Source organism: Triticum dicoccoides, chromosome 1A, assembly GCF_002162155.2.
Source record: "Triticum dicoccoides isolate Atlit2015 ecotype Zavitan chromosome 1A, WEW_v2.0, whole genome shotgun sequence".
NCBI classification, from domain to species: domain Eukaryota; kingdom Viridiplantae; phylum Streptophyta; class Magnoliopsida; order Poales; family Poaceae; genus Triticum; species Triticum dicoccoides.
In genome coordinates this window covers 574,113,093-574,132,325 of record NC_041380.1, presented here as the reverse complement: position 1 = coordinate 574,132,325, position 19,233 = coordinate 574,113,093, and the positions used below count along the sequence as shown (strand labels likewise).

At 43.0% G+C, this 19,233-nt stretch overlaps 3 protein-coding genes across 4 annotated transcripts; 1 reads left to right on the top strand and 2 right to left on the bottom strand.

The window, feature by feature from the left end:
* The first annotated feature begins 4,536 nt into the window (after positions 1 to 4,536).
* Positions 4,537 to 5,641, top strand: LOC119291681 (protein CASPARIAN STRIP INTEGRITY FACTOR 1-like). The gene is made up of 3 exons (XM_037570493.1): positions 4,537 to 4,580; positions 4,659 to 4,849; positions 5,221 to 5,641. Exons 1-3 carry the CDS (start codon positions 4,552 to 4,554, stop codon positions 5,409 to 5,411), a joined length of 411 nt encoding a protein of 136 aa, XP_037426390.1. The 5' UTR covers positions 4,537 to 4,551; the 3' UTR covers positions 5,412 to 5,641.
* Positions 5,642 to 9,928: 4,287 nt separating this feature from the next.
* Positions 9,929 to 10,648, bottom strand: LOC119338406. Its single transcript, XM_037610757.1, has 2 exons — positions 10,263 to 10,648; positions 9,929 to 10,183 (listed from the first exon to the last, which is right to left on the bottom strand). Exons 1-2 carry the CDS (start codon positions 10,536 to 10,538, stop codon positions 10,157 to 10,159), a joined length of 303 nt encoding a protein of 100 aa, XP_037466654.1. The 5' UTR covers positions 10,539 to 10,648; the 3' UTR covers positions 9,929 to 10,156.
* A 5,420-nt stretch (positions 10,649 to 16,068) lies between these two features.
* Positions 16,069 to 19,007, bottom strand: LOC119338267 (beta-fructofuranosidase, insoluble isoenzyme 1-like). Of its 2 annotated transcripts, XM_037610661.1 has the most exons (7): positions 18,839 to 19,007; positions 18,410 to 18,418; positions 17,352 to 18,205; positions 17,098 to 17,256; positions 16,577 to 16,821; positions 16,366 to 16,459; positions 16,069 to 16,260 (listed from the first exon to the last, which is right to left on the bottom strand). In XM_037610661.1, exons 1-7 carry the CDS (start codon positions 19,005 to 19,007, stop codon positions 16,069 to 16,071), a joined length of 1,722 nt encoding a protein of 573 aa, XP_037466558.1. The 2 variants fall into 2 exon arrangements, with proteins under 2 accessions (XP_037466558.1, XP_037466488.1); XM_037610591.1 differs by lacking the exon at positions 18,410 to 18,418.
* Positions 19,008 to 19,233: the final 226 nt, after the last annotated feature.

The following is a 19,233-nucleotide window of genomic DNA, read 5'->3' as shown; positions in this document are numbered from 1 at the left end:
AATTAATGGATATAGTTGTTGATAGGATGGATTCACTGTATATATTTCTCGATATAAATGATTTTGTAGATATGACAGATTTAATTCAGTGTATATATTTATGGGTTTTGTGAATATAATGGTTAGTGGACATAATATTACATAATATAACTCTTAATGTTTAAATTTTGCTTTAAATATATACCAAATATTTAGATTTAATCACTTATAAGTGTATAACATGAACTAATTACTTTTTTTACATTTGACGCTTGTGGAGGGATAATACTGGCTCTCATTCGTCACCTAGACTATCATTTCCTACTAAACAAAACAATCATGCGAGGGTCCACAATCAATAGGTTCAATGAGGTTATGACTTCACTAGATAATGATAGGATGAGTGCACTTCACCGTTTATCACTAGAAGCATGTCAAGAATCAACGCATGGACATCATTAAAGAGATCATGGGATACTTCCGCTTAAAAGATGAACACGAGAAGCCTGCCGAACGAGCAACTATATTTTGACTACTTCAAATGCGTTCAAGTAGTGGATCGAAGAATACATTGGTGACGAAGTAACATTGATCTATATTTTTTGCCCTTTGGCCAATGCCCATATATTAAGGACGAAGTGTTGGATGAATTCGTGCGCTAGAAGACCACCAAGGAATTCCAAGTGAAAATATTGGCACATAAGGAACTCGCCAACTAAACATGCACTCAACCATTTGCATACTATAGGGTATGCCGACATGGCCAACATTAGCGGAGCTTGGCCCAAGTAGTTGGGCAGGCCGACTGGAGGAAATAAGTATTGTCCTTGTTTTTTCATGGCCCAAAAGTAGGTGTACAATTAAAAAAACATGGGCTGGGCGGGCCACGATCCACTCGGCCTTGCTCTAGCTCCGCCACTCATGGCCAAGAAATGGGAACAAGAGAACAAGGAGGCAACAACCTCCAAATAAACCCCAAAAATTACATACAACATATTTGAGGGGACGAGATGCTGAGCGAGACCAAGGGCCTCTGAAGCCTCCTCGATTACAGAAACATGCTTGATTTTAGTAACCACGTGAATGGTGAGGCCCACAATCACTTGACGAGATGCCAAGAAATTCGCTCATTGCTTTCGAATTTCTTTCCCATGCTATGTTTGCATGTCAATGTCTTGCTTTTAAGGTGGACCTCGACAAAGCAGCTAAGGCTAGCTAACCACTTCAAAGGAGATGTGTTCTAAGAGGGCTTGGGAAACCTTAAGTACCTAGGTTTTACGAGGGGCAGAAGAGGCATAGCTCTATGGATATGCCCGTGATGAGACTTTGTCGAGAAGTTCGAATGACAGAGAGGTAAGAAAAAATTGACAAAGAAGAAAAATAGATACCATGAAAGCCTTAAGAGAAGATCTCGGTGAATCACAACCATCCACGCTAGCCCCTATGATGACGTGGAAGTTGCTTGGGTCCTAGTCCATCCTTCAAAGGGAGGTTCGGTTGTCCACAATATTTTTCTTGGCACTTATTATGTTGAAGAAATTACCACTCTCGGCTAGACGAGAGGCGAATTTATCTAGTGGCTGCAATGAGATGTCCTCCTTGGGAGACGATTTGTAGCATGGGCGTGTGGGAGCATGCATGTAGCCACATGATTGTGTCAAGATTCGGAAACTTGTTTTGTTATTAGAGTCCAATTACTCCATGCATGCAGTTTTTTGTACAACATTTGGCGGAGAGTTACCCGCAAAAAAAACATTTGGCAGAGAGTGCATGCTCTGCTCACCCCACCTCCCTTGCTTTTCCCTTTTGACTTCTAAATTTGGATTTATCATATCTTTTGAATCGAAAATCCAATTTATATTTTGTTTGCATAATCATGTTACTTGTTACGAGGGTTTTGAAGCAAACCCACTTTTGAATACATTTAGACAAGTTTTGAAACTTCACCAAGTTTGAACTACTAAAACTTGACATTTTGACAAGTTTTGAAACTTCGAGCCGAGGCTACTGAGATTGCAAATCATTCTAGTCTATTCTGTCGCAAGAATTGACTGTTCAGATAGGTATTTCCCCAGTTGGTTTCTCAACCACCTCCAATAATACGAGTAGTAGCTCTGGTTTGCTAGAGACAGTAGACAAAACCGCCTGAGGATTGTGTACCAAAACCACCACAAAACCCCGTTTTGTACTAGTGATAGTTTACATGGTTTGAAGTTGTGGATTCAAACTACTTGGTTTGCAGGGACATTACTTGCATGATAGGAGAACTTGGTTAATTAATTTCTGATTGTAAGCATTTTCTTAGCTTTTCTAACTTTGTAGTACAAACTGAGTTACTATTTTTGTCTGATTTATTCATTTACTGGTTTACCATAAATTATTTCCAAATTATGCCTGGTAAAATGTAAAGTGTATGTATATACTAAATTGATTGGATTGTAAATTTTATGTGATATTTGCAAACTGAAGGGCACTGCACTCGCCTTTTTGCAGTTGATGCCAAAAACTTATCTGTTTCTCTTCTACTTGCCGATGCATTTTGCTAGAACATTTGCTATATTTTATGAAATTCCTTCATAAATATCCCTTAATCTTTATGCTGCAACCACAGATATATTTCTTGCAAATGATCAATTATATCCAACACATATTTTGCAGACAGGTGTTGGGTCCTCTGATGGATATGCTGGGAATATCGTCAGAATGAACTTGTATGACAACTTGACAAGAAAGAAACACCTTTTCCTCAAACTTCCAGGTTTATCGTTTGAATATTTCGAATTTGAATGTGTTGTCAAGGATTTGAGGGTGAGAGATGCAATCCACCTGTTTCCAGAATGATAAAGATATTCACATACATGTTTCATGGAATAAGTCAACTTCAACTTTGCATCGCTGGAACTTATTTTGTAGGAGTCAACGCATATGATATGGAGAATATGCAGGTGACTACTTCAAGTTTGCCTTGATAATGAATGTGCTCGCTTTGCTGACTTGACTGTCATAACCTCCTGATAATTATGCGTTGATGGATTTTTGGTTACTAGTACTAATCAAGTGTACTACCCACCTCAACAGTCAGTCGAGCAGAACTGACTGTTGAGGTCATGGGTACCTTTAATCTTGCATGTTCGCCGCTGGCATTCTTTGCGCCCATGAAACCACGCAAGGATTAAAGCATGCATCGTCGACCACCAGTGCTTGGTCTGCCCCAACGCACTAGACAGAAACAAAAGCAGCTTTGATCCCATGATGCCCACTGAGTGCTCCTAAAACTGTCAGGTCCAAATCTCGCAGCCCCACACGCAGTTCCCTGATCACACCCAACCATCTCTTTAGCTACACCCAAAGATGAATGGATCACAGGAGGAGGGGGTGGCAAAGCAAATTAAAGGAAAACCAAAAGCACGGCCATGGCTTTGCCGTCGCCAACCAGTGTGTCTAATTAGTGTCTGCTCGCCCGTAAAGACGACATCCGATCGAATACTTTGTGTGTATGCTCGTAGTGGTGCTCTGGCTTTATGCTCCACTACTGGTACTGGCTCCTGACCACAGTGTGCTTGCCTGCTACTTTCTACCTGGGCATCATCAGCAGCACTATCTCCACTCAAATCAGGTTTTGAAATTCTCCTTGCTGTCTCGCAGTTTCTGTTCCGTCACGCGACCGAGGAGCGTCGGGTCGATGGATTTACCTTTCAGCTGTTCCTCTGGCATGGAGATGGAATATGCTAACCGACTGAAAGCATGGTGACAGAGAGAGGACATGCCTGAGCACTGCCCATTGTCTAGCCCTATGTATGTGATCCACGCACACACCCTGAACAATGCAGTACACTGTCCCACTGCTGTTACCCTCATCTCAGCCTACTTGCCATTTTTAACACTCAAAGGTGGTTTGCTTTTCTTTGGAACCATGTCAATGGTTTGCTTTTTATCTCGTATGATTCCCCGGTTCATCGGTCACGACAAAAATGTTGGCCCGAGAAACGGCGTCAAGGATCGATTTACCTTTCCTGCAAGCCAAAGATGAATTGCCTGCTTGGGTGTGTCATGGTGGTGGATTTCTGAAAGAGATGCATGCTAGGCTTGCTGGATCTGAGGAGAAACTTGGTGCGCTATGCTTTCAGCACATGGTAGGCTCCTAAAGGCCCTAGAGTTAAGTTACCACAAGTAGCAACGTGCATGTTGATGGATGAAAGCCGATCGGTATCTGATTCTGAACCCGGGAATCCGTCCTGCAAATACGACCGGCTTTTAGTCATGCAACCACCGGTGGCACTAACCAGAGCCAGAGACCACTTAATTAGCTTAGCCAGTCCCCTAAAACACGCGGCAAAGCAGCGCCAGAAAAAGGAAAGAAAAACAGTGCAGAACACACCTAGTTTTTAACCAAAAGAAGCCATTTGGCATGGTGCACTTGTCAGCCACAGCCTGGTAATAACCACCACCGTACCAGAACTGAAAATGAGCAAGCGACCACGGTGACCAACCGCCCTGAAAACTCCATACGGAACCTGCCGGCCCTCCACTTTTGCCCCAGTCAAAACAAATGAAAAATATCGAAATTCCTACATGATCCCTTTGGAACTTGCTCAGAGGCAGTGAGTGGGATTCGCATTATTTGTCGCGCCGCGCGTAAGGCATTGCCTAACTACCCAGTTATATATTCTGCTTTCTAGGTGGAAGAAGAGGCCTCTGCTTCACCTTCACCACGAGCGTCTGACGCTGGTTCACGCCTTCCATGCGTTACTACTGAGGGAGGGAGAGCGCATGCATCGCGTGAGTAACCCGGAGATGGGGATGCCCCGGAGATCCGCCTCCCTCTTCGCCCTCGCCTTCTTCGCCCTGCTGCTCTCCACTTCCCTGGCAGGTTCGTGTGACTGTCTTGTCCTTCGTTCTAGATAGCCAGTAAATCCCTTTTGGACGAAGAATCTAAGAAGTTCTTGATCTGGTTTCCTGCTGCTTCAAACCCTTGCATCTACATGTGATGTAGAGTATAGTGCAGTGCAGTTCCTGCCTAGGTCCTAGCGCACATGGCCACGACATGTATTTTTGTTTTCTTACTGTTACAAATGCATCAAGAGATTGAAGGGAACAAGCTAGATGTCGAGCTGCGGCTTAATTAATTAGGTGATCCACGCATGCTGTGCCTGTGGGTCTGGGTCATGAGAAAACAGATGCACTTTCTTCTGGGTTCTTAGTTTTTTTACAAGGTTTGATGGATGATTCTGCTGTTTTCAGGGAGACAGCGGCCGAGCTTCATTGTAGATCAGGAGGAGTCTCTTGGTCAGCAAGGAGAGGCCCAGGACGAAGCAGCTATGGCACAGCCTGTGCACTCCCGGATGCTCAAGGACGTCACCACCAGTGACTACGGCACCTACGACCCAACCCCGTCCATGCAGAAGCCCCACTTCAAGCTCATACCCAACTGATCGAACACCCTGGCTATACGTGATATGATCCATCTATATATCTACGTCCATGTGAATGTATATGTAGATATATTGATCGAGGTATTTTAAACTAGTCTGGCTAATGTGATAACTGATAAGAGCATTTGTAAGTTTTTCTAGACGTGAGGTGAGTACGTGACAAAGAACTTAATTAGTTGCTTGACCTATTCATACACTATACTTCGAGTATATACACATATTTGCAAGTATCTTTGCTTGTGTCATTTTTACCATACTCTAGGTCACATGATGATTTATAAACTTTGATAACTCCTAATTTATACGTTATATATATACTTCTTTGTTTTCGAGGGGGGAATGGAAGTTAAATAGTGTCCGACCTCCACATCTAGATGCACACGATTATAATCTTTCTGTCTATCTATGTTGGGAAATTAGCGCACAAGCACATTTACTGTTCTCTGAAACACTATGCTGGAATTAAAGTGTAATTTGCAGCACCACTTGCTGAACTAATTCATGGATGGTTGCTCAACACAGGATAGACAACTAGCGTCTGATATGCTCCCTCCATTTCAGAATACAAGTCAAATTTCTTAGCTTTAAACACATTTATAAAGCATATGAACGGCTAAAATACCATATATGGATAGTTATATGGTATATATAGACTACCATGAACACCATAGATATTGCGACCTGAAAGAAAGTAGCAATAGAGCAGTGATTTGCATGTTTTTGCGTACAATAACTCATGATTCAAATTGATAATTGTACAACAACCATTATCGGTCGATCTTATTCTGGGTATAGTTTCTCAATTAACTGGTTACTTCCGTTAATCAAAGAGGACTTTAATCTGGTTTTAGTGTTTGTTTCATTTTTTATTCTTTTTCTTATGGTTTTGTTTCTCCTTATTTTTTTTCCAACCTCCACAGCTAGATGCGCACTATTATAATCTATCTGTCTATTGTTGGGAAAGTAGCGCACACACTTATGGTTCTCTGGAACACTGCTGGAAAATAAAGTGTATTTTTCAGCACCACTTGTTGAACTAATTCATTGATTGTTGCTCAACACACAGGACAGACAACTAACATCTGATTCAGAATACATTGTATATTAGTCTTGTGCTAAGTTGCCTTTTGTAAACTTTGACCAAATTTATAAAAATATGAACATCTGCAACATGATATATGGATAATTACACGCTATGTATATACTGCCCACGAACACCATATACGTCATGACATAAAAAAAGTAGCAATAGAGCAGTGTTTTGCAACTTTATGCGTACAATAACCCATGACTCAGATTAATAATCGTACAAACAACCATTATCTGCCGTTCTTATTCTAGTTATGCTTTCTCGATTAATTGGTCACCTCTGCTAATCAAAGAGGGCTTTAAATCTGGTTTCAGTGTTTTTTTTAATTCTTTTCCTTATGGTTTTATTTCATCTTATGTTTTTATTTTTCCTTTCCTTTTACTTCATTCCTTTTCTGTGTCTTTTCCATTTCCCCTTTATCCTGTTTAGGTCGGTTTTTTTGGACAAATACAGGAACATACTTTTTCTATTACTATTTTCTAAAAAAATCTTGTGTATTTCTTTTAAATATGTGAACAGTTTTTCTAATAACGTAAACATTTTAAAACAATGCATGACCACATTTTTAATTCCACGAACATTTCTAAAATACTATGACAAGTTTTTTAAAAATAACCTGAATATTTATAAAAGCATGTTAAGTTTTGCTAATTTTCTTACTTTAAATTTTTCTGTTTTCACTTTTATGAATCTTTTTTCCTTTTAACTTAGCCTTTTTAATATAAAAATGATATAAATAAAAATTTAAAAAAATATGGATTATTTTAGAAATTACTTGGACATATTTTAAAAAGCATGATTTTTAAAAAAATTATACATACAATAAAAATGTATGAATGATTTTCACTTATGAGAACGGTTTTAAATGTACGATCAGTTTTAAAATTACGTGAATATACTTAAATGATTGAATACTTTTTAAAAGTACTACCTCTGGACCCAAATACTTGTAGTTGGGGGAACTTATACTACTTTTCCCCAACTACAAGTATTTCGGTACAGAGGGAGTACTTGACAATTTGAAAAATTATGAAAACCTTTGATTAATTACATAATCGTTTTTGGAAACATCCTGAACACTTTTTATAAATACATGCACATTCTTCATAAATAATATAACATTTTCTTTGATATGTGTAAATAGGTCTCAAAATTTTATTACTAAAGTAAAAAAAGAAAGAAAGAGAGGAACCAAAAGGAGAATAGGTAAACAAGCATTGCATTTTTATTGCTATCTGGACCCAGGCCATGTGAGGCATTGTGGGCTAGTGCTCCTTCTCATCCGGAGTGAGTGATTTATAGGGTCGCCCACAAGACAGGATGACTCGGGCATTGAACACAGATATTCCATTACATATGGGTAATAATATGATAATAAAGCTATTCATCACCCAAGGTGCAGAATAATTTATTTTGCACCGGACATATTCTTATGTCAATTCATTATAAATTACGTTCGTTATACAAATATTTACGTAGATATAGATTCACTACACAAAAATTGATGAAAGGAAATGAAGATATAAGTCACAAAACCACAAAAAAATGACACACACACACACACACACACACACACACACACACACACACACACACACACATCTTTGTCACCTTATATATTTTCATGCTACGTTTTACGTTTGAAATTTTACATCATGAAAAATAATTTCTTTTACTAATATACATTTTCTTATGTTCTACCGACTTCCGATGTAAGACCTAATTTTTAGAACAAAAAAATATAGGGTTAATTAGATAAATGACACTCCAATTATGACAATTCATAAAAATGCCACTGCAATCTCCAAACTTTAAAAAATGCCACTTCAATTTTTGCAAACTTTGAAAAACACCACTGCAGACTTTGAAAAATGCCACTGAAAATGGCATGAAATGGCATTTTTCAAAGTTTGGAAATTGCAGTGGCATTTCTCGGAATCGCCAGATTTGGAGTGACATTTATCAAATTAACCCAAAAATATATGGTGAAGCGCTGTAATAATAAGGGAGAAGATTAACTATTATTCACCCAGGGTGATATATATACTTCTTTTGTAAAGAAATAGTGATCTAAACGCTCTTATATTTCTTTACGGAAGGAATACTCCCCAAGTTCTAAAAACAATGAGGAGCTGTCGAGTAGGATTTCTTTCTTTTTAAGTATAACATTGCATGATTCAGAACATTTATAGTACACCAACTATGATCACTACCTCTTATGATGGTTAAACTTCCATTATTATGCTACATGGATGTCTTTCCGCCTCCTCAAGAAAGTATCCTTCCTCCTCCCACTGGCACCACCGTCGATTCTCCCCACCTCCGTTGGCCTTTGGGCCGTGGAGGTGCGGTGCATCTCGGCCGCTCACCGGCAGGAGGGACCTCGTTCACGTTTTTGTTAGGTTCAACGTCTTGGTTGGGCTATGTGGCGGTGGCGATGCCCCTCAATAGGAATAATGGCTCCCATGTCCTATCCCCGTCCCGATGGTGTGAATAGCGTCGTCGGAGGTTGCTGCTCTGGTGCGCTGGTCCTTTGGGGCCTTAACACGACGACTTCCTGACTGTCTACCACAACAAGGTTTTCCCGACTTCGATGAGGAGGGGCAATGACGGTGGCACGCTTTCGGCTCGCGACAGTGCTTGTAGTTGTCGTTAGGTGGTTCATAGACTTGGTTGTAATTTTTATTACCTCTTGTGTTCTTTGTACTGCCATGGTTGATGAATAGATTGGAAAATTGGAAATTTTGGTCGCAAAAAATAAACTTTTTGGATTATCTGTTCACTTCTATTAATCGAAGGAGACTTTAATCTGGTTCTGGTGTTAGTTGCTTTTAGGTTCCTTTTTGCTGCTTTTGTTCCCTTTTCATTTTGTTATTCCTATTTTGCTTTTTATATATATATATTTATTATATCTTCCTTTTCTAATTGTTTTTAATGTAAAATATATTTTGAGAAATACCTGCTTACAATATGTGTGAACAATTTTTAAATTCCATGAAGAATTTGTAGAATCAAATCAAACCTTTTAAAATTTATTGACACATTTTTGTAGAATAGACTAACACTATACAATTACATGAACAATTTTAAAAACTGCATAATGTGTTTTAATGTGTGAACATTTTAGTTTCATGAACATTTTTAAAAATTACGAAAACCTTTTTGTAGTTATAGGAACATTATCTAAATATTTGAACACTCTTTAGAAATACATGCATATATCTTAAAAATAAGTGAATATAAAAAATCATTTGCAAATAGTTTATAAAAGATATTACTACAATGAAAAAAATAAGGAAAGGAGAAGAAATAAACCAAATAAATGAAAAAGTATAATTGTAGTTTTTCTGCAACAAAAAAGAGTAGCAATAAAATGGAGTTTGACGTCATTTTAGGGTAGAATAATGCGCAACTCCATTTGTTTTTCTTTTAGAGAACGTCGGTCTTTATTGATCAAGCAACAAATTTACAAAGAGTCTCCTGGATGCAATCCGGAGCAGAAAGAAAAGTACATGGACTAGTAGAGCTCAAACTAGATCTAGCTAAGACATGAGCTAAAACATTGTACTGAAAGTTGCAGAAGAAAGACCATTTGCCATCACTTTGACGTCCATGAGAATAGAACCCACCACCGAGCGGTCACTAGAAGAAGATTTCAAGCGCTGCACCATCGAGAGGCAATCTGTGTTGAAGATAACATCATCAAATCCCTCATCACATGCAAAACGAACCGCTCGACGGAGTGCTAAGGCCTCAGCTACCTCTGGAGACAGTGCACCCCTCAACGGGTCAGAACAGGCACCTACACACAAGCCCTCATGGTTGAGCACCACCACCCCTATTCCGGATTTATGTTGCTCCACCGACACAGCCGCATCGGAGAAAGCCACCACTATACCTTGCGACGGCGGAGACCATTGACGATCAGTATACGAGGTCTCACGCCTGGAAGCAAGTACAGGCTTGTAGAGGTGTTGGAGGATCAGGTCAATGTAAGCCTTGGCCCTGGTAGCAGTGCGCACCAGCGGAGGCGGCATGGGCTCATTCCTCGCCGCGTTCCGCGCCTCCCAGATACGCCATATGGAGACAGTGATGATCGTCGCTTCCTGATCCGAGCAGCTAGAAAGGAAGTCGAAGAGCTACTACTTGGGAGATGTGAAGGAGGACCGCCGTAGCCTGATGTTGAATGATGCCTTAAGCACATCCCATATAGCACGAGCATGTGGGCAGAATAGCAGAGCATGTTCCACACTCTGATCGCGTAGGAATCTGATGTCGCCGAATCTGATGTGGGCAGAATGGCAGAGCATGTTCCACCACAAAAACAGTAGTCTGTTCGCGTAGGAATCTGATGTCGCCGAAGTTGGTCACCAGAGGGAAGGCAGTCATGAGCTAGACGCCAGAGAACAATCTTCATCTTGTTGGGGACCTTGACACGCCATAAGGCTTTCCATAGTTTCTCCTCCCCGGGCCAGCTAGAGCACTGACCCAAACCAGATTTTCTCCTCTCATTCAGAAAACTACAGGTCCTCGCCATATTATACGTAGACTTGGCAGAATAAACTCCATACTTGGTAAACGGCCAGCGAGCAAAGTCATTTCCACTGTTTCTGTTGATTGGTATTTGCAGAATGTTGTCCGCCACTCCTCCCGGAAAAAAGGCTCGTACAGACTCCTCCTCCCACGCCCCTTGCTCGTCATTGATAAGGCAGTGAACAGTAGCAGAAGCTGGTATAGGCGAAAGAGGCTGCAACATACCTGGAGGTGTAGATGGAATCCAATGATCAGAGAGGATCTTTGTGTCTCGTCCATTACCAATGCCCCACTGTACCCCTCTTTTAAGAAAATCACGACCATGAATAATACCACGCCAAGTAGCCGAAGCTGTCTGAGGTACAGGAGCATTCCAAAAACTGCTATTAGGGTAGTATCTACCCTTCAGGAGCCGTGCACACAAAGAACTCGGCTCAGTAAGAAGCATCCATCCCTGTTTCCCAAGTAAAGCTTGATTAAACAAAGCCATATCACGGAAGCCCATCCCTCCAAGTGATTTCGGGGTCGAGAGCCATGACCAAGATCTCCAGTGAATCTTCTTCTTCCCATCCTCTCTACCCCACCACTGATTAGAAACAATCTGCCTGAATTTATCACACGTGACCTTTGGAAGGCAGAAACAGCTCGAGACAAAGGTTGGGATTGCTTGTGTTATGGATTTCAGAAGAGTCTCATTCCTAGCCCTTGACAGTGGCCGATCGGACCACCCAAAAATGTTCTGCCAGGCTCTGTCTGTCAAGAATTTAAATGTGCTGGTGGGAGAATTACCAACCTCAGTAGGCATACCAAGATAAGAATCATGAAAAGTCCCATTGTGAATCCCTAACTGGTTCATTACTCTGTTCTTGACACTCTCCGGACAGTGTCGTCCAAAGAAGGTAGAAGACTTATCCTTATTGATGGCTTGGCCCGATCCCTCGCAGTATGATTTTAACACAGCTTCCAATGAGTCCACACTACGTTGGTCACTCCTAGCAAAGAAGATGCTATCATCCGCGAATAGGAGGTGTGAGATAGAGGGGCCTTGCCGGCCGTTTTTAATACCATGTAGCTCGCCACAACACTCCTTCTGGAATAGCAGACTAGATAAACCTTCAGTGCATAAGAGGAACAAGTAGGGAGTAATTGGGTCACCTTGACGGATGCCTTTAGAAGGAACCACCGGATCAGTGAGCTCACCATTGACTCGGACAACATAACAAACGTTGGTGACACATCTCATAACAGAGTCAATCCACGCAGGGGAAAAACCCAACTTACACAGACAAGCATGCAAATAGCTCCACTCCACACGGTCATAGGCTTTCATCATGTCGATCTTAAGAGCAAAGAAAGGCTGTTTCACTCGCTGCCTTCTAATAGTGTGTAAGCACTCATAAGCAATAAGTGTGTTGTCCGTGATCAATCTTCCTGGCACAAAAGCACTCTGACACTCTGACACCACAACCGACAGCAACACTTTCAATTGATTGGCCAGGACCTTAGAGGCAATCTTATAAAGAACATTGCAAAGACTAACTAGATGGAAATTCTTCAAGTGCTTAGGTCTCATAGTCTTAGGAATTAAAACAACCACAGAGTCGCAAAAGCCGTCAGGAATAGGCCTACCTTCCAGGAATCCCCGAACAGTCTGACATATATCCTCCCGAAGCAAACTCCAATGGATTTGATAGAAGAGAGCTGGAAACCCATCTGGGCCCGGTGCCTTTGTTGGACCCATCTGAAACAAGGCAGATTTGATCTCATCATTAGAATACGGTCTGCAGAGTTCTTCATTCATCTCCGTAGTAATCTTGTCAGGTATTGCCTCAATAACCCTGTCTGCAGCATGGCATGGCTCCGAAGTAAACAACTTGTCATAGAAACTCTTAACCATGCTCTTGATCTCCCCCTGGGAAGTGCAGCAAGAACCATCTTCCCTAACCAGCGAGTGTACGTATCATGTTCGTTCGCCTACGGGCAGTCGCCCTAGCGTGGAAGAAATCAGTGTTGCGATCACCCACCTTGAGCCAATCAATACGAGACCATTGTCGTGCCATGATTTGCTCATGTTCAAAGAGCTCGCGGAGTTGACTCTCGATCGATCGTTCCTCAGCCAGAAGAGAAGGAGAAGGAGGCGAAGCCCTAATAGTGGCAAGTTGGCGCTCCAGCTTCCCTATTCTCCTTCGAATGCATCCAAAGGCCTCCTTGCTCTAGGACCGCAAGGAGCCAGCAACGTGTTTCAGATTAGACCAAGTAGACTCCAGGGATGGTTAACTCACCCGCACATCTAACAAAGCCTGTTCAAGAGTGTCCTTTTAGTCATCAACCTGCAGCCACATGGCCTCAAATCTGAAGCCCCGCTGAATAGGGGGTGCCTGATTCTGACGAGAGCTGTTATCCAGCGACACGAGTACGGGGTAATGATCCTAAGAGGTGGCAATAAGATTCTCAACCCCACAAATATCAAACATGCTAGTGAAAGCCACATTTGCAACAACGCGATCCAACCGACACTTGACATGGCAATCTGGGTCTTGTTTGTTGCACCACGTAAATTTCGGTCTCGAGAAGCCCAAGTCCGTTAAACCACAATCCAACAAACATTTTCTAAAGGCTTCAATCTGATATTCCGACCGGTCCCTAGGATCACAGTGTTCATCCTGAGCTAGCACCTCATTGAAATCTCCACAACAAATCCAGGGGCCATCCCACAAAGGTTGTAGGTGATGGAGAAACTCCCAAAAATGCGGACGGTCTTCTCTCCGGGGCTTCCCATATACAAAAGATGCACGCCATACCTCACCATCATTGATCTTTACATGTGTGTCAATGCAACACTTGTTAGCAGCCTTAACTGTCACCTCAGTAGAAGACGTCCAGCACAAAGCAAGTCCAGCACTAAGGCCCTCACTACTAACAGCAAAACAGCCAGAAAAACCCAAGGACCACATAAAGTTCCTCACACGAGTGTCCCTCATCTTCGTTTCAGAAAGGAAGAGAAGGTAGGGTCAACGCTTGTTAGCAGCCTTAATTGTCACCTCAGTAGAAGACGTCCAGAACAAAGCAAGTCCAGCACTAAGGCCCTCACTACTAACAGCAAAACAGCCAGAAAAACCCAAGGACCACATAAAGTTCCTCACACGAGTATCGCTCATCTTTGTTTCAGAAAGGAAGAGAAGGGAGGGTCGGTATCGAGAGTTTGAGACACGTTGTTTCTTGTTAGATTCAGTAACAGTATTCCGATCCTCATTCTGACAAACCACATTTCCATCCACCACCGGAACCAAAGCCAGAGCACTATTCTCTCCCAAGTCCAGTAACGGTGACGGAGTTGTAACCTTGCTTGGTTTCCTCTTTTGGCCAGCAGCCCTCGACTTCTTTCGGGAGATAGGGACCAACTCACAGCTGGGGTCATTAACACGCCCCCTACCACGACCCCGTGAAGAACGCCCACGGCCACGAGCAGCCCCCTTGTTTGATAGGAGGTGAGATCTCCCCCACAATAACATCCATTCCAACGGGTGCACGTGATACACCGCGGCCTGGGGCGGCAGTCTGAGAATTACCAAAACCACCAACACCAGCCCCATGAGCCGAAGACGAAGCCATGCTAGACCTTAAACCCCCGGATCTCCGAGGATGCTCATCATTGACACACAGTCTCTTGGCGGCATAAAGAAGATCACCGTTTTCATCCCTCAAACCTGGAGTAGGACACATAATCGTGGAATGACCAAGGATGCCACAAGAGAAGCAGAAGAACGACAGCCTCTCATACATCACAGAGAAAGTTTCAGTACTCTTCAATTTGAGAGAGGCCACAGTGATGTAGCGGACGATCGGCTCACGAACATCAATCTCCGTCCTCACCTTCATGAAACCACCCCAACAGCGACCATCAGCATCTGAATCCATCCTCAAAATCCGCCCAACCGGTTTGGCAAACTCCATTCTCAGCTTAGCTTTCATCAGTCTCGGTGGGAGATGCATAATGGAGCCCAGATCGCTAAGCGATCAAACTGAACCTAAAGGGGCTGAATATTCTGGTCAAAAATCTCCAGGAGCACCGCATGCTTTCCCACCATCCATGGCGAACCCTCGATCACTCTAGCCCTATCAGCCTGAGTACCAAATTCCGCAACAAAAACGTTTCGGATTACCCCACGCCGGCCGCATCGCCGACGAAATAGTCTGGATATGAAGAGTATTACGAGACACCACTTTTTCCACTAGGGCACAATCTGGGGCTACTAGGTCTGCCTCATCCTCATCATCAAGGACCACCGGATGCGCCTCCACCGCAGTGAGACGTAGCCGTTCCATCATCTCTTCAACCCGATCAGCAGATGAAGCACGTCCCTCCAAGGGCGACACCCCGCCATTCGCTGTCTCTTTCCCTTTGCCTCGCAGCACCGGAACGGATGTACCACCGCTGCCACCATGCATAGAAGTAGTGCCCAACATGGCATCAGATCTCACCCTGTCACACTCCTTCGCCATCGAGAGCCAATGATCCTCAGCCAGTCCCTGCCAAGGGTGGGTAGCAGTCCAGAGAGCGCCCCTTGCTCACCCCGAACAGCGACTAGATGAAGGAATCATAGGATCTAGACAAGGCCGAAGGGATTGGGAGGACAAGGGAGGAAGAATCGGATCTGGGAAGCACAATCACAGACCCATACGTCGATCAAGCCCTTGGAACCGCCCGTCGCCAGTGCGTCACAGGAGCCCTTGGAACCGCCCGTCGCAACTCCATTTGTTAATTGTACAACAACCATGATTAGTTGCTCTTATTCTGGTTTTAGTTTTGTACATCAACCAAGAGTAGTCGTTCTAATACAATTTTCTGGTTCTAGTTTCTGGATTAACTGGTTGCTTCGACTAATCAAATGGGATTTTAGTGAATAATCAGCCTTGCAGAACAGCATCGATGTTGAATAAAACTTTGTTTTGGACGACTGCCATTTTATGAACACATCAAAATGATTAAAAAATCATTTGGTATACATGTATAAAATAGGTGAGAAACAAAACTTAATCACTAGTATTATTCATCTTGGAACTCTCCATTTCCCAGGCCTTGAGGCGCGACACCTTGACATCCACATCTCCATTGTTGAAGACGTAAAGATGAGCGTTTTGCCCTACGGCGATGGATGGGTACACCCTTGATATGATGCAGGTCCTGCCTCCGGCACCAAAGCTCTCAACGACTGAATGATCAATCTAACAACAGAACAGAAGCATTAGTGAGAAAACGAGCCGTAAACTTGTCCTAACTCCTAACTTGTAAAGAGTTTCATATTTGCAATATAAAATCTGGGCACATACCAAGCTTCTCAAAGAGATCTCGCCGGATGATGAAACGTCGGCGTTGACAAACCCAGCATATGTTGGCTTGTCAAGATCATGACCAAGAGATGACCTGCAAGCGGACACGGAAGAAGGCAAAAAACAGATCAGTTGGGTAAGCTGAATAGATTCCCTTAATTCGATCTTCAAATGATAAAAGAGATGCATGTATATTTGTATTCATGCTTACTTGGTAGGGTCAGTGCACATCAGGACCACCGGCTTGCCATGACCATCCCTGAAAATCCTGAAGAAAACCGCGGTCTTCTCCTCCAAGTTGGCAGATGCTAGCACCCACAAACCAAAGGGACCTACTCCGCCCTTATCATCCGCACCCTTCATTCTACACAGCTTCTGAGCATCGTTCGAGAATGCATGATCGAACGGCTCGGCCCTTTCCAGGTTTGGTATCTCGAAACTCACCTCCACATCAGCCTGGTAAAGGAAAACATTTCATGCATAGGCGTGGATTGATAAAGTTGAGCAAACCCATAGATTGGTGACTTAATTTGTCAGTTCATAGCTATAATTTTTTTAGTTCACTATAGTTATGATTATAAAAAACTTTATGTGAATTGGAAACTTTGTGAGTTCATTGCTTTGTGAACGAAATCATGTGGTTGTTTTATTTTTTTTGCTTTCTTCAACAACAAAAACAAAAACTAATGTTAGTGGGAAGCTATATATCATGCCTTGTGGAGTACTAATTACCTGGTAAGTCTCCAGGCCTTTAACCTCAAAATGATTCCTAGGCTTCACGACCTTGTTTGTCACACTAACAGACTTACGCCTCAGCTGCTCGACCTCCTCAATGGGCCACTGCACGAGCTGCTTGCCACCGGGGTCAAGCCATATCTTCCTTGGGATTGCCTGCCACAAGCGCAACACAAGCAATTAGTTCCCTCGGAGTACTGGTTTATATCAGTCAAATCGCAGAAATTTCTAGATGTGATGATCTGTCATACATGAATGCCGGACCAACCCTTGGCGATGTCGTCTGGAACGGTGTCTGACTCATTGGCCCATCCTACAAGGACCCGTCTCTGCCTTGCGGGGTCGAAGAATGTCTTGGACGCATAGAATTTCCCATAGTCGTAGCGGAGGCGGTGGTAGTCACCATTTAGATCGTCAGGCACATAACGCTCTGTCCTACTATTATAGGTTCCGATGGTGTAGTAGTCATACCGAGCCTTCTCAAGGCTACTCTTGAGCACATACTTGACTCTGCCACTATGATCGGATGTGTCGAGACCTTTCTTCCCTTGCATGAGCACCGGAAAGAAGTCGAGGCACTCCCACATACCGTTGATTGCGGAGTGAAGTGGGTGCTTGGCTCGAACCCAATGCTTGAAGTCGGTGCTTCGATACACATATGCCTGACCATGGGAGCCCTTCTCTCCGCCTACGAGTATGCGCCATTGGCCATCTATGTGCCAAGCCGTGCTCGGGTCACGAAATTGTGTCACATTCATGCCCGAATCCGGCACTATGATCGGATTGTAGTCTGGTTTGACCCACTCCCTAAGTAGTGGGTCGGACTTGTTCTTGGGGATGGCAACGTTCTGCACCTGGTAGGGAGTGTCCGGCCGGTCGATCCCTGTGTACACCAACACTGGTGTGCCATCAAGGAGGATTGTTGCGGAGCCAGACCAAACGCCATACTGGTCAGATCGGATGCTTGGCTCGAGGGCTAAACCAAGAACGTTCCAGTTGATGAGGTCGCGTGAAACCGAGTGAGCCCAAAGTGTATTGACCCAATCGGCACCTTTGGGGTTGTACTGGTAAAACAAGTGGTACCATCCCTTGTAGTATAGTGGCCCTGTTCCAAAATTATCAACATGTACGGATCAAAAAAAGTCTCAACATGATGTTTCATGAGCATAGATCACTTGAATGTTAGCCCAACATCTTTCATTGCTATTTCTAAGAAAATCTTTAAAATCTACATATATTATATTTTCAGCATCATGGATCTAGGAATACAAGACATCTATACAATTAGAGTGAGTTCGAGAAGTCATACCATTCGGATCTGCCATCGATGAGTTTCCCCGGGACAGCAATCATAACCACCCAAAATAATGAGATAATGAAATTGTTAGAACAGAGCATCATGGAAGAATAAAACAAGCAAGAACAATTACTTAGTATATCAAGTACCAAAATAGAGACGGGCTATATGATTATCACGAGTCATGACCAGCACATCAGCGTCTAGATACATCCGAATCTAGACAAATCTAGGACAGGCTTGTTGGGCGGAGGTAATGTTTAGTTACAATGTATACCCATTTCTGTAGATATACCTGTAGGATGCACCTACGATATACTACATGTACTATAGCCATTCTCCAAAAAAAAAAAAACGTACATAACTATAGCTAGCTTGGAGACAGAGCCAAACTTAAACATGCCAGAGAGCAATCAGATAAGTTCCGCGGCAGGAGATTACCGTTAATCCAGTTTTTGGGCGGCTGGAAGTGATACCCTGTCCTGAGCAAGGGGTTGGTCACGAAGCTAGGCACTGACGGCGAGGGCACCACGGCCTCCATGCTGCCGTCGGCGAGCTGCAGAAGGAGCAGTAGCAACCATGGCCCGAGGACCCATAGCGGATTCCACATTGAGTGGCTGAATCGAAATTTAACAATGCTTAGCTAGCTTCTAGTTCCCACCACCCAATGGCTCGTATGAACGTTGCTCCTACCAAGATGTCAATTTATAATGATCATGGCAAGGCTAGTAAGGACATCCCACCACACACAAATAAGGAAATTATGACATTATTAGAATACCATGTATAGCTAGTTATTCGTATATATGAAAGTAAGAGAAGATATCCATGCTAAT

Excerpts from the sequence above, each read along its gene's own strand:
- LOC119291681 (XM_037570493.1), top strand. The coding sequence starts at position 4,552 with ATGATCCCTTTGGAACTTGCTCAGAGGCA. Across the intron at positions 4,581-4,658 it reads TTGGAACTTGCTCAGAGGCA|GTGGAAGAAGAGGCCTCTGC; the intron begins GTGAGTGGGATT and ends TCTGCTTTCTAG. Across the intron at positions 4,850-5,220 it reads GCTCTCCACTTCCCTGGCAG|GGAGACAGCGGCCGAGCTTC; the intron begins GTTCGTGTGACT and ends TGCTGTTTTCAG.
- LOC119338406 (XM_037610757.1), bottom strand. The coding sequence starts at position 10,538 with ATGCCGCCTCCGCTGGTGCGCACTGCTACCAGGGCCAAGGCTTACATT. Across the intron at positions 10,184-10,262 it reads GGGGTGCACTGTCTCCAGAG|ATTGCCTCTCGATGGTGCAG; the intron begins GTAGCTGAGGCC and ends TCTTCAACACAG.
- LOC119338267 (XM_037610661.1), bottom strand. The coding sequence starts at position 19,007 with ATGTGGAATCCGCTATGGGTCCTCGGGCCATGGTTGCTACTGCTCCTT. Across the intron at positions 17,257-17,351 it reads AGGGTTGGTCCGGCATTCAT|GCAATCCCAAGGAAGATATG; the intron begins GTATGACAGATC and ends CGCTTGTGGCAG. Across the intron at positions 16,822-17,097 it reads AAGGCCTGGAGACTTACCAG|GCTGATGTGGAGGTGAGTTT; the intron begins GTAATTAGTACT and ends TTCCTTTACCAG.